General features: G+C 47.1%; 1 protein-coding gene across 11 annotated transcripts in view; it reads left to right on the forward strand.

Annotated features, from left to right (window-relative positions):
* LOC121854164 (mitogen-activated protein kinase-binding protein 1-like) overlaps positions 1-14,648 on the forward strand; it is a 150,782-nt gene that overhangs the window by 55,594 nt on the left and 80,540 nt on the right. The window contains exon 2 of one of the 11 annotated variants that reach the window (XM_042348617.1): positions 13,294-13,602. The exons of the other annotated variants lie outside the window; for them this stretch is intronic. Within the exon in view, the coding sequence (XP_042204551.1) occupies positions 13,504-13,602 (99 nt within the window). The 5' untranslated portion in view covers positions 13,294-13,503. The remainder of the gene's footprint in view (positions 1-13,293; positions 13,603-14,648) is intronic. 11 annotated transcript variants of the gene reach the window in all.

Raw genomic sequence — 14,648 nt, forward strand, 5'->3', positions numbered from 1 at the left:
TTCTCATGAATGTAAAGAGTTCCAGTCGAGTAGTTAAATCCAGAGAGGGATATTGGCCCTGGTGATTAGAGAGAGAGAGTATATGGATGGTTTTAGGAGTGTGTGGGCCAGCCTGGTGTGATAATTAAATAATGAATATAAAGCAGTGCTATGTGTGGTTGAGGTGTGGTGGTAGGATGGTTGCGGGGTATAATGGGGTGGTGGAGAGATTTTACGAGTATGGTGGTTGTGGTTGTATAAGTAGGTGGGTGGCCCCGACTCTGGTTGGGTAAGTTTCACCTCAGTTTGACCGGTTTAGTGGTGGTGGTGGTAGTAGAGATAGAGGTCAACCTTGCCTGTGATAGAGGTCGAGGAATTGCTTGTGATGGAGGTCAAGACTTGGGTTTGGAGGAGGGGGAGGCTAAAGACTTACTTGTTGGGGGAAGAGGTGTGGTGATTGGGCGTCTCTGGGGGGAGACAATGGAGCTTACTGTAGGAGGCAGGCAGGTAGGTGGGGAGAGTTCATTATAGGAGAGGGTGCCAAGTTGTGCTCGTGTGTGGGAAGAAGGTGGGACTGTCTGTGTGTTAGTGGGAGCTGGTGGAAGGCTGCGGGGGTTGTGTTTGTGTGTGGGACGAGTTGGGGTGTGTGAGTGCGTTTGTATGAGGGTTCGTTTGTTGTGGGTAAGATTAGGGTGAGGGTGCGTGGAAGGTCTAGGGTGAGTCTATGCTTGAGCGTTAGAGGATGGCTAGGATGCGGGGTCAATGCTTGAATATGGGAGATGATGAGGGCGCAGGTCATTGCTTGAGCGTAGGAGGGGTGGATGCAGGGTCTGTGCTTGAGCGTGGAAGATGGGAGGAGGGGGTAGGGACTGTTAGCCCATGTAACCCTTATGGGAGAGGTGTTGGACACGTGTGTGTGTTGGTGCGACGACCGGATGACAACCCCTCGTGTGTGTGTGTGTCCCCGATCAATGACTGGTCTGTGTAGCACTCGCGTCATCGTTAGATCAGGAAGACGATACTGATAGGCAGGTTCATGGGTCCTTGAAGTGTGACGCTCATCCTGATGATTCGTTCTACCTGTGATCATCGTCTTATCCTCTGCCTGCCTGCACCACCACATGACTCTCGTAGGCCTATCAACTCGTTCCATTACTCAATCGTACACCGGACAGTATAGTAATTTAACTGTTCTTTTACCCAGATGTACACTACCTTATTTTTCTACGGAATAATTGATGGGTTGAATAAATGAGCTGTCTGTCTGTCTCATGGTGGTGATGGTGAGGGAGGTGAGGCAGCCACTGGTGATGGTGAGGGAGGTGAGGCAGCCACTGGTGATGGTGAGGGAGGTGAGGCAGCCACTGGTGATGGTGAGGGAGGTGAGGCAGCCACTGGTGACGGTAACAAGGGCACATGATATTGTATGACTCAAGTGACTGTATCTGGCGGTCTTCAAGCCTCGGAAAATAATAATTGCCACTGTGTAGTTGTCATATATCATTTCTTTATACATTTTCGTTCATTTCATTGCAAAAGCCAGTGATGTAAATTGGAATTATTCACGGGTTAAAAAAGGTATATGAATGTTATTACGGTTTTAAATGACTACAGTAGTTTGTAGATGAAAATTTCACTTGTCGCTGTACCAGGAAAAGCTCTTCAGAATATTACAACAAAAAAAACAAGAGAAGAAATTTTGCAGATGCGCGAAAACTTAAGCTAAATTTTGTCCTGTAATTTTGGTGAAATGTGTTTATTTTTATAGTGTAGCTCCTACATTTATTGCCTCGTTGGTCGGCAAGATAATGTTGTGCTCGCAGGTGTGTGTGTGTGTGGTCCTTTGTGTATGTATCCCTAGTTGTGTGAGTGTGTATGTATGTATGTATCGTGAAACTACAGTGGTAAAATTAAAGATCAGATCAACGGATATTTAAAAGACCACACTAGCTGACGCACTTAACTAGCTTTAATTAATCTATTGAATGCTAGTGAACAGATACCTCACGTACAACACCCAGCTGACAGTGAACACGTGTAAGTCACCTGCAGACAGAGACACGTGTTGTAACCCCCTTGTGAAATGTTGTTTTGAATACCTGGTGATCAATAGTGCTGAGTGGTGTAATATTTTTCCCATGATAATAGTCGAGTTTTTTGTGTGTGTGTGTGTGTGTGTTTGTTTTTGTCCTTTCTCGTTGTCTCTCGTGGTTATGCAATGTGACGTGAATAGTGTTTAAATCTTTAGTCTTGAGATGTAGGTGTATGGGGGGGGTAGGTAGGTAGAGTTTTGGGAGCTCCACATGTTTGTTTTTTTCGCTGTGTTGTAAATCCTTGTGTGTTCCTTCTTCTTCCTCTTCTTCTTCCTCCTCCTCCTCTGGTTACATCCCCCCCATTCATCTGGCAAGTTTATTCTCTCATGCGTCTCTTATCAGTTTATTCTTCTTTCTTTTCTCATCATACTTTCTTGGTGTGTGTGTGTGTGTGTGTGTTTTATTTGCTGTCTCCATTTTCTCTTCTCCCCTACTCTCCCCTCTCCCAGTTTCTCCCCCTCCGGCCAGGCTAGGCGTTGAGAAAGCAAATCACCCTGTACAGTAGTTGGTTTACTTACTAAAACTGGATGACTCTGAAAACGTGTTCCTCTTTCTCTCCCTCTTCATCCACCTTCCTCTCTTCTCCCTCATCCACTTTCCTCCCTAATCCACCTTCCTCTCACCCTCTCTTCCCCCTCATTTATCTTAATTTCTTACCATTCTCTTCTTCTTGGTCGTCATCTTGGAAATTAACTTCATTACAGGGGTCGTGAGATGTGGGGTCGTGACTGGATTAGTTTCTCTGTCCTCCGTCACTTATTATTACATTACCCATCGACTTTCTTTCCAGCGGCACACGACACGACGCGGCAGTTCCATCTGTTGTGACAATCCTTACGTGTTGTTGTGTGATGACCGAGAGAGAGAGAGAGAAGAGTGGTTTTGTGGGTGTGTGTGTGTGTGAGAGAATGTGTGTGGTTTTTGTGGGTATGTGAGAGAGAGATTGTGTGTGTGTGTGTGTGTGTGTGTGTGTGTGTTAGTCATGGTAGTGAAGGAAGGGCAGATACAGCATTAGGTTATCACTCGTGGATTATGCAGATGGTTGGACTGACCTACTTCTTCTATACAGGGGGTAAACACGGTTCCTGCCATCCATTACCAAATTATTTCCCCCACCCCTCCTCTCTTCCCCTATCCCCTCTATCCCCCACCCCCTCCCATCTCCCCCTATAGCCACATGCTTCACCCGGCTCCCTTCCTCCTTGACCTTGTGTCTGCATTTATACGCATAAGTAACGAAGAAAAGGAAAGTTATTATTATTATTATTTTTATTTTATTATTATTATTATTATTATTATTATGGCAGGTGATTGTAACTTAGAGTATATATAATTCTCCTACTCTTCCTCTTCCTCCATCACCTCCTTCTTCCCTCTCTTCGTCCTCCTCCTCCTCCTCCTCGTTTTCCCCCGACTCCTCCTCCAGATTTAGGTCACGACATATGTGCTCTGACCTTGATGGGGGGGGGGGTGACCTGGTGCACCGGCGATTATTGTTATTTTGGCACGACACACACACACACACACACACGGCATTGCTGTCATAGAGTTCGCTTCTCGCCACCACTTTACTGTAGAGAAAAACGTTATTATATCTCTCTCTTTCTTTCTCCAGTGTTGGATTATTTTGTGTAATTGATTATTAACTCTATTTTGGGATTTATTTTTATTTGTTTGTTTATTTGTTCATATATTGTAGTAAAAGGAATTATTAATTACTTTGACGGGCGTACTTGACCCTGGATTACCTGGATTACAAGTGTTTACATTGTTCACCTGCATGTATGTATGTATATTTTATGTATGTATGTTTGTGTGTACGTATGTAAGTGTGTATGTACGTATGTCGTGTGTCAAGTTCCGGTCGTCTTAATGGCTCGAGGGGGGGGGGTCCTGGCTGATTGAATGTCACTGCAGTCTTTTGTTATTGTGACGTGGAGCTGACTCACCACACATGACTTGAGGCAGGCAGACAGTAGGCGGGAGAGGAAAGTCCATTATATCGAGGGTCCGTTAGTTGTGAAACCTCCATTTAACGAACTATATCGAGGAGGAAGAGGACGAGGGTAGCGGTGTGGTCTGAGGAGTTCCGTTGAGGCTTGACCGGAGGCGAGTGAGGTAAAGGTTCGGGAAGGCTGATGCTATAACGGCAGGCTGACCGGTGACTCACACAGCTGGTTGGCCCTCACTACCACCCTCCTGCCGCCCTCAACACCACCCACCCTGCCGCCCTGTGTGTTACGTTCCTTATGTCAATGTATCACCCACCTACACCGCCTCCTTCACACACACACTGTAGTAGGTGTTACCGGGAAACAGTAACAGTATGTCATCTTGTGTGAGATGTTTCGCCTCGCATGTCTGTGTGTCACCTGCAGGAAACATATCTTGGTGCTGACGATGATGAGCGCTAGTGTTCCTGACGAGCGCTGACACTACTTGACCAGGTTGGTGGTAGAGGCGTATACTAGTAAGGAGCCGAGACTCGTCTGGTGGGTGTGTACATACAGTACACTCCACACCACAGCCGGTAATGTGGCTGAAGGTTAAGGGTGTGTCTGGGTGAATCAGCACCACACGGGGCGTCAGGAGAGAGACACCTGGGATCACCTCAGGTGTTGTTAGTTACCCCGAAGTAATCACGTTGCTATTTTAACGGTCTGTAGACTGGTCACGACCAGACTGTGGGCAGGAACCTCCCCCTCACTACACTACGCCCTGGAAGAGAGGGCCTGAAGGCTGAAGTGTGGACCTCACTACCGCCTGTGAGCTGCGTGGGGCAGTAGGCGGCGCTTGAACAGAACGTCCTTGAAGGTACAGACCTGCTTGGTAATGCGCCTTGCATCTGGGTTTGGGAGATCGTGGAATTAGTGATAATTGATTATTGTTTATTACGACGGTCTGTCTTCAACAACCCGGGTTATGGTTGTGGTGCCAGTAAAAAGTTGTTTTAGCAGCGGCGGAGTTAGTTGTTTGTGGGTATAAGTACAGAGAGTCTCCGTCGTGCACACCACCTCCTTCACTACCTCCTCCTCAGTGCCGCGTCGCCGGCGGTAACGGACGCACGTGCAAGTTTTTATAGGCGGCAGGGAAGGTTGCAGCCACCCGACCCGGAATGAATGGTGGGGGATAGTCGGAGGGGCTGTGGTGTGCCTGACACTTCCTACACTACCTCACCTCGCTCACGTCTCCTTCCGCCAGTATTCCAGCACCATTATTCCTTTATTTATGGTCGGGTAAAGTTATGTCAAGTGGGCGCCATGGTGCTTATGCCATCAGGTTCTGTAGGAGTTCAGGTTAACGAGGGCGTGAGGAGCCACATTGGGCGGGAGTGTTCCAGGCTCCGGGGAACACCTCCTCCCCACACAAAAATGCCTCACTTTTCTCCACTCTTTTGTGGCTGTGTTGAATGCTGTTGATTTTATGTTGGTCATGTTGTGAGAACGTTTGTGGTGAAGAGAACCTTACTGCTGGCGGAGGACACGCACGGTCTGTCCGCCTCACACATGTTTTCACCTGCAGGTAGTCCTAACTCCCCTTACACGTGGTGATGCTGAGAGTGACTGTAGTGGGTCACACGCCGCCACCATAACATACCCTCACAGCTTTTGTACAGTATGTCCACCCGTTATCATTTTCTTATCTCTCTCACACACACGCACACACACACACTAGTACTTCTTTTATATCTCCCCCAAAAGTTTTAAAATAAAAACGTATAAAATGATCCAGCATTTCCATTGTGTAATTTACCACACCTGACGGCAGATGTCACTACCTGTTGAGATTGACCAGTCATTGTTGAGTGACTGTTGTTCCCCTAGTGGTTGGTAACCGTGTGAAGTTGACAGTTTGCGCTATAAGCCATGAACAGTTACACTACAGTTTAATGACTGGCTGTTCGGGCAAGGTAAGAGAGTCTGGATGACCTAGAATGTTTGTTGCTCTCTCGCCCTCCCGCTGCAGGTATGTCACCCACCAGGCGCTGGCCACTGTGCGCTGCCCTGCCCTAGTTATGACCCCCCTCCTCCCCTCTCCTCCCGCCCTCTTCTTCCTCATCCTCCTGTTGTGGTGGTGGTGGCGGTTCTTCTCTCTTTTCATCTTTCTTGATATTTGTCTTCTTTCCTTTTCTCTTTCTTTCCTATTTTTCTTTCCTATCTTGCTTCTTTTTTGTCTTCTATCTCTTCTCTTTCTTCCTTTCCTCTCCTTTTTTCGTCTCCTTTTTTCGTCTCTTCTCTTTTCTTTCATCGTTTCTCATTAACACACCTCGTCCTCCTTATCTCCTCTCCTCTGTTACTTCTTCGTGTTGAGAGGTAGTGAGTGGCAGCTGCAGGAGTAGGGAGGCATCAGACAAGTGGTGGTGTTGTTGTAGGAGACTAATAATGGGTAGGCTGTGTGTCTGTCTGTGTTATAATTAAGGCGTTTAGGAGGTTAGTCGTGAAGGGAGAAGGGAACTGGAGGTAGAAGTTGGTTAATAAGGGTAATTTGTGTGAGGGGTGGAGGGCCAGGGAGAGAGTGATAAGTAAAGTAGGAAAGAGAGGGACGGTGGTGTGTGTGTGTGGCCGATGTTGTCAGCACCGTTACTGCTCCTGATGGGGTTACTCAGTGTATATTTGGCTTTGTCTGTGTGGAAGGGTTGTGTGAGGGGAGGTGGTGGGAGAGAGAGAGCTTCTCTTTTGCCTTGGTTGTTATCTCTTAGTTCATTCACGTGCTTCTGTCTTCCCTACCACCACGTCTATCACCACCACCACCACCACCATCATCTAGTATTTACTAACACAACCACCACCACCACCAGCAGCAGGAGGTCTTGCCACACGCCATGTTCCAACTCCTCATTATGGTTGCAGTGTGTGTGTGTGTGTGTGTGTGTCACCAGCTCGTTACGTCACACACACCAACTGATACAGTGTCCTGGGGCCTGAGGTTGCCATTCGCCATCCCTCACTTATTGTAATATTTGCTGCTGAAAAACATGATGTAAATATCATGATTTTTTCTTCTAATTCAAAAACAAGAAAAAACCCTGGGATCTTATATTAAAAAAATCCTCTAAATAATAAATATAAATCATTTATAGTTGTTATATTTGGTTAAGAGTTACCAAGAGTAGCTAACAGTGAAGTGATAATCTGGCCTTAATAAATATTCCATTATCTGGGAATTGGTTTTGTGTCGTTAGTGTCCTCGTCCTATCCGATAGTTAACTCACAGGCCCCCGGGTCGTGGTTTAATCTCCTCTTTATTAAATCCGTGTAGGTGTTTTGATGAGGGCAGATGTACACACGGGGGGGGGGGGTGTGTTGTATTGGCTGTACTACCCTGTATGTAAACATTTGACCAACCAATAGCGTAGTACTGTGGGTCGAGTTATAGCCCAATTCTTTTGTAATTACTGTATATACTTTTAACATCAATATAACACGGTGAATATTATTGTGAGCCGGTTATGAGGTGTAGTATAGTGGGGAGGTGTTATCGCTGGTCTGGCAGGACGGCGGTGCAGACTGTTGAAGGCTTACACAGACCAGCGCCTTGTTTACGAGTGAAGCCATTACCAGGAGAATTAGTGGGGGAGGAGATAGAGAGAGGAGGAGGAGAGAGGAAGGAAAGAGAGAAGTAGGAGGGAGGGAGATGAAGAGAGAGAGAGATGAAGAGAGAGAGAGAAGAGAGAGAGAGAGAGATGAAGAGAGAGAGAGAGAGAGACTAATTACTAATGTATGAGTACCTTGATTTAGGCGGTGATAAACACTCACCTTTATTTGTCTCACCTGACACGTGCCACGCCCACGCCATCATCCACGCCCACGACACGCCCACACCCACACTGACGTTTAATTCTCATGCTACATTCACATATACCCCACGCCCATAGTGATGCTCCTGCCCACACTCGTCACGCCCACACTGCACACACACACACCCGTCACACCCACACCGTACCCACACCCGTCACACCCACACGCACTTACCCGCTGACCCTCATCTCCATTCCTGTGGCAGGTTAGGTTTGGTTTACTTTGATTAGGTTAGGTTAGGTAGAAAGGTTAGTGTCTTAGGTTGTCCTTCACTCGAGCTACTGTGTGTGTGTGTGTGTGTGTGTACGCTGGAGTCAATCAGTCTGTGGGTCTATCCAGATTAAGGGAACTAACCGGCGCCCCACACACCCACCTCCCTCTACTCGGTGAAACAAGAACCTCTTAATATAGGTAAATGAGATAAAGTGATGAGTTACATGAAGGAAATAATTAATACCTGTACCTGAGCGTGGAGGCGGTGGGTGTGGTCCAGCTCTCGTGGTGTCATAAAGTATTGGTAAAGCCTGCCACTCCCGGTACTGTGCTTAAAGCTGTTATACCCTTCCTTCCTTCCTTCCTTCCTTCCTTCACACCCTCATAATTAACTTGTTCAAATATAACTCACAGATCACTACATTCATCACCTGAGTTTGTTGACTAATTAAGACATAGTAGGTAAAGGTGTTCAGGTGTGCTACCCTCCCCCCTCCTCATTGATCTCACTTAAATAGTAAAAATATCAATACATCCTCATTTGTTTATAAAATACCAGAAATAATCAATAAACAACCGAGAAGTCACCGCTAAGACTCGAACTTGATTGATAAACAAAATAAAAGTCGAACATAACGACAAACTGGTGCGTGTGGCGGAGGAGGCAGCTTGAACTATCAACTTTCAAATGTTGCCATAAGCCTTCTGACCCATTTACACTCACACACACACACTAGTGAAAGTCCATACACACACACACACAACCACATTCATAATCTCTCTCTCTGTCTCTCTTTCACACACACACACACGAGATAATCCTGTGTAAGGGCCGTGTTGACTCTGTGACGGGCAGCCCTGGAGAGCCACCAGGGGCGTGAGAGGCTAGGTTACTCCTAGGGCGGCCTGTCACGGACAAAAGAATTCTCGTGAATATTTTATAGCGCCGTCGTCTGGTGGGGGGAGGGGGGTGATGACGAGACAAGGACGTGTGGGGTACTGTAGGTGAGGGGGGAGTGTTTTGGTCTCTTCACTCCTGACCACCAGCAGTAGGACAGTCAGTTGTTGTTGTGGTTCCTCCTCTCGTGTTGGCGTGGTAGTTAGTGGTGCGTCTCCTGTGTCTTTTTTCTATTCGGTTGTCATGGTGCAATGGTTGAAGGGGGTGGTGAGGCGTGGCCAGATTTTGTTGAGGGGATCTTCAGCTTTGTGTGTGTGTGTGACGGTACAGTTAGATAAATGAGAGTGGCAACAAGAGGCAATGTCCTACAACACATCCTGCTTCTCCGCCTCACCTTCACTATCAGGCTCAGTGCAGCGGGCTCAGAGAGTATGACACGCTGCTTTTTTTCATAGGGAAAGGAGGAATGAAGGAAGATTAGAGGTGGGGGAAGGAAGTTATAGTTCGGAAATTGAAGAAATTTTGGAGGAGGTAAGAGAGGGCGGGCTGACCACCTAGCTAAGCTAATAGTGTGTTAGGGTTGTGTCATGGGTTAGTTATTGTTTGTCGGTACAGGCACTAGACAGCCTACCCTTGCTTGTGGACGCGGGAAGGGTGGGTGGGTGATGATGTGCGTGCGGAAGCCGACGTCGCGGAGCTGCGGTGAGCATGGTAATGGCAGACTGCCAAACTCCTAAGAAAAACTCCTAACCTCCTCCCTACTCCTCCACTACCCCTCACCACCTCCTCCACTACCCCTCACCACCTCCTCCACTACCCCTCACCCTCGAGTTACGCCATTACACAGCCAGCAACTGACATTTGTTCTTCACATTTACCTCAGAATTTTAATTAAGATACTCACCTGTGACACTTACCTGGGGGTATTTTTAATTAGTTTTTTTTTCAATTTTAATGTTTTTACAAATTAATAACGATGACGCGTAATACTTTTTATTGTGAAAGAAAGATTATCTAAACCTGTATATTTCAACACAGCTTAATACTGTAGTCATAGATAATCCGAGGCGTCTGAGTCATCGTTAGACAATTTTTTTTATAGTATTGTGAATTGTTTGGTGTTATTATTACTCCCTGAGTCAAGCTGCGTCACGGTGAAAATAATCTCCTGTGTTGATATTCGATTTTAAACCCATTTGACGCCGGAGGTGATTATTTATGGGAGGGAAGTTGGTTACGTTAGGTGAGATGAGATTTTATGAAATACTGAAGGAAATTGTTGGGAATTCAAGTGGTCAGGTAACTTGTGTGAGTTATAGGTGAGTGAGGGGTAGGGGTGGGTGGAGGGTGGTAGGGAGGACGATGACTGCAACTTTGGAGTAATAGTGGAAAGGTTACGCTAGCGGTGTTGGCTGGGCTAGCGGGGCTGTGTTGTGAAGGTGGGGGGACAAAAACGCCCTCCACAAATATTACTGAAGAAAAAAAACTGGAATTAAATTGGTTATATCTATTGTTATCGTGAGCTGCTTCCTTCATTACGTTGTTGTTTTATGTCAAGTTAGGAGGAGAAAAAGGTGAACAGGGCAGGTGAGCTTTAATGACACACCTGGAGGGGGGGTGGGTACTTGACTTAGATTAAACATTGGGTCAAGTGAATGATGAATGATAGATGAAATAATGTAAAATGAAATACCGTGTTTATATACAGTGAGATTCTATTCCTCTGAGGATTTTCGTCGTACACACACACACACACACACACATGATGGTATTGTTGATGGACGCATAACAGTAAATGACAAAAGAGGTCTCTGTTACCTGTGTAGAAATATATGCCCAGAGGCTCAGGTTAAAGGATTGTTACCTGGTAATGACGGAATCTCTCTCTCTCTCTCTCTCTCTCTCTCAACGTCATAGTGTGGTCGGGGAGTGATTACTACTGCTGTGGTTGGTGCAGGGTGTGGTATAGTGTGGTTTCTAGATTACTGTGGTACCTATGGTGATGGTATTGTGGGTGATTATGGTGAGTGTGGTTATGTTGTTATGCATGTGATGGTGGTGACGTCATCTGATTGTGGTTGTTGTTGTCATCTGTTTGTGGTTGATGTGATCTAATTGTGATTGTTGTCATGTACAATATGTGATGATGATGATGGAGTTGTATGTATGTTTGTTTGTCATTGTACAGTAGGTCAACTCAGTCACATGCTGTCAGATTGAACCAATGTTGTTTTTCGAGAGTTCCGACACAATACGGCAACCTATGCACACACACACACACACACACAAAGTTCAGCCAAAGTTAATGTTGTTGCCCTTTTATCATTACTTCCAGGTGACATTTACACAATCTTTTGGGAAATAGTTGGTACTGGTGACATGTAATCTGTGTTGTGTGTGGCGGCGGCTTGAGGTAACCCGTATGTAGTAGAGTGACGGACAGGGAATGGTTGATAGACTCGGTGTTAACTTCTACTACGGGTTACACGGGCGTAGTCTTCGTTGTCTCTTAAGGATGATAAAGTGACTGTTGACTGAGGGTGGGCGGGGTGTGTGGGTAGTGGGGGTTACAGGATAGGAAAATAGGGCCGTGAATGGGCAGGTTCGTGGGTGGACAGGTCGGTCGGTGGGTGGAGGGTCTCGACAGGATAGGAGTGTAATAAATCTGCTGCTCCTCTTGGCTGCTGTTTCTTGGCAAATCATCATCTTGGTGTGTTAGTCGAGCGGTGTTTCCATAAATCTGCCGCAGGTGACAGGAGGGCTGGGTGGGTGGGGTGGGGGTTATTGTCTGCTGCGTCTGTTGGTGAAGGAGACGCCGCCGTTGTGGTGAGGTTGGGTGGTGGGTTGGGGAAGAGGGGAGACAGGTTGAGGTAGGAGGAGGTGAGGTTAGGTAGGGGGAAGCAGGATGTCACCACACACACACTCGTACCGCTAAAGGGGAGGTCTTGAGCGCCGGGTGGTTGTTCCTCGCTAATTATATCCGGTACATAATAGTTATTTTTTTATCTAAGGGTTGGGTGGCTGAAGGCGGTGGGTGGATGGCTGAAGGCGGTGGGTGGGTGGCTGAAGGCGGTGGGTGAATGAGTGAATCGGGGTCGGTGGGAGTGGGTGGGTGGGAGGTATTGGGCTATGCAGCTGGTATTATTGGAGGATAAATGGAGGGGTTGTGTGTGGGGGGGAGGGGCTTCCAGTGGTGAGTGTCAGGGCTAATACAAGGTTGTTGTTTGTGGAGAATTGGTGTCTTGTAATGTACTTCCTTTGTTATATATGGCCGGACGTTGACATACACGTAGTGATGGACACATATCGTCACGGGTGCATGTGTGTTTTTACGGTTGAGTTTACATGTGTGTGCGTGTGTGCTTGAATGGATACATGCGTATTCTCTGTCTTGCTCGCTCACACACACACACACACACACACACACACACACACACACACACACACACACACACGAGACCTACATAAGGGCACTGTTGGACTAAGCTCTACAATTATTGACTTGGAAGAGGTTAAATGAGACAGGGAAGAGACGAGGGCTCAGGTGTGGTCAGTCATGGGTGACTTAATGATGAACTATTTATCATCACTCCCGCTCACCGACCCCTCGCCCGCATATTAACGAGAGCAGCGCTAACACCTGGGCAGTGGTAGGAACACCTGGTAGGAACACACCTGGCTGCTGGCTTCAGGTAGTGGTGATAACAGCTGTAGGAGAACGCTGATCAAGTGGTGGTGGTGACACGCGTGTGGGAGGACACCAGGACGCTCTGTGGTATCGTCAGGTGGTGGTGGGGGGGGTGTCTCAGGTGGTACAGGCACTGGTGAGGAGTAAGGGCGGCTCCCCACACCTGGGATAATTGTTGCCAGGTAGAAGTATTTACCCAGGTGCAGCGGGGGTACGTTGGCTGGCCGGCCGGGTGGAGGCGGGGATGAGGGACGGTCTGGGTGGAGTCTCCTTCGTGCAGTGGAAGAATTAATCCCGGGTGGTTAAGATAACAAGAGTTATTAGCGTTAATTCAGAATGAGGGTAGTGAGGGCGGCCCTTAGGTAGAGGAGGGGGGAGGGGGGCGGAGTCCACAACATCTGATGAAGTTATTTACCTGGGCTGCAATGGTCCACGTGGGGGGCTTTTCAGGGACGAAAGTGTGTGTGTGAGGAGAGAGAGATAATGTTATTAATGAAAAACAAGTTAAAACGCAGATACCAAGGTGAGGTGTGGTGGGGGTCATACCAGTTCGCGGCTGACATATTGGTTATATTACGTCCTATATTATATAACACAAGTCTATAATGTATTTTTTTCCTTCAGGTTTATTATTTTATATTCTTGAGTTTTGTGTCGATCACTAAAAAAAGTGTCTTAGAAAATATATTAATGTGACAAGTTTGTGTTTGAGAGAGGAAAAAGAAAAAGAAAGAAAGTGACGTGGAAAGTGACTTGTAAGGAGGTGGAGAGTGATTTGTAAGGAGGTGGAGAGTGACTTGTAAGGCTCTGGAGGTTGACCTGAAATGGTAAAGGATGTACTGGAGTGACGGAGGCCGCACTATGGAGGACACTTCTGAGGAGGACGTGGAGGTGGTGAGGCAGCTGTTGACGCCGCCCCCACCCAACACCAAGGTCAGTACCACCACACCACTGTCACTACCACACTACCACACCATGAAGTCTTTATCACAACACCAAAATCACTACCACACTACCACCACACGGGACACTCACTATACCACACCACCAAGGTCTCTACCACACTACACAACACCGTCGTCAGTGCCCAGGTAGAGTACAGTACCAGGTTAATTGTGTGTCTAATATAGTGATCGCTTATACTATACACCAGTTTATCCTGTGTTATAATCCTTGATGTATTTGGTGAGTATTATTGTTATTTATAGTTCTTAAGATTAATTGTTTTTGATGTTATTGAATAGAGATGTGGTGATTTATTTGTTATTTAATCAGTGGTAGTATGACTTTGATTGTTATTGTTTTTGTTTATGATCGTGATGGTAGGTATAATGTATGTAGTCATGTGTGTGTGTGTGTGTGTGTGTGTGTGTGTGTGGAGGCCTATATACCTGCAAGTAAGGGTTTCAGCCTTGGTTGTTGATGGTGGTGGTTGTTGTTGATGGTGGTGGTGTGGAGGATGAAGATGGATGGGTGATGGTGGTTTGGAGGATGAGGTGGATGGGTGATGGTGGTGATGTGGGTAGGTGACAGCTGCCAGGATACATTGACCTGTGTGGCATCACCATTGTAAATGAAGGGAATGTCGCCAGTCTGCCAACCGACTCGGCCCATTGCCCTCACTTCCTGCCCACTGCTCTCACCTCCTGCCCACTGCCATCACCTCCTGCCCATTGCCCTCACTTCCTGCCCACTGCCCTCACCTCCTCCCCACTGCCCACACCTGCCGTCTACCTCACAGCCCTGTAAGTCCTCACCATCAACACACACACACTTATTTTTTGTCACCCTCGGCATTTATGAGTTTATGTCTTCTGCTCTATATGGGTATAAGTCAGGAGTGCCCCAGGATGCCCAATTGGATGTTCCCGACAGTCACTACTTACTGGGGGAGGAGGATAGGAGGGGGAGCATCTGAGTGTGTTGGTAGAGGTAATGGTGTTTTATCCTGTTTGAGACGATCACCTGTAGGGGGGGGG

The sequence above is a fragment of the Homarus americanus genome, unplaced genomic scaffold (genome assembly GCF_018991925.1).
Source record: "Homarus americanus isolate GMGI-L3 unplaced genomic scaffold, GMGI_Hamer_2.0 scaffold13581, whole genome shotgun sequence".
Classification (NCBI taxonomy): domain Eukaryota; kingdom Metazoa; phylum Arthropoda; class Malacostraca; order Decapoda; family Nephropidae; genus Homarus; species Homarus americanus.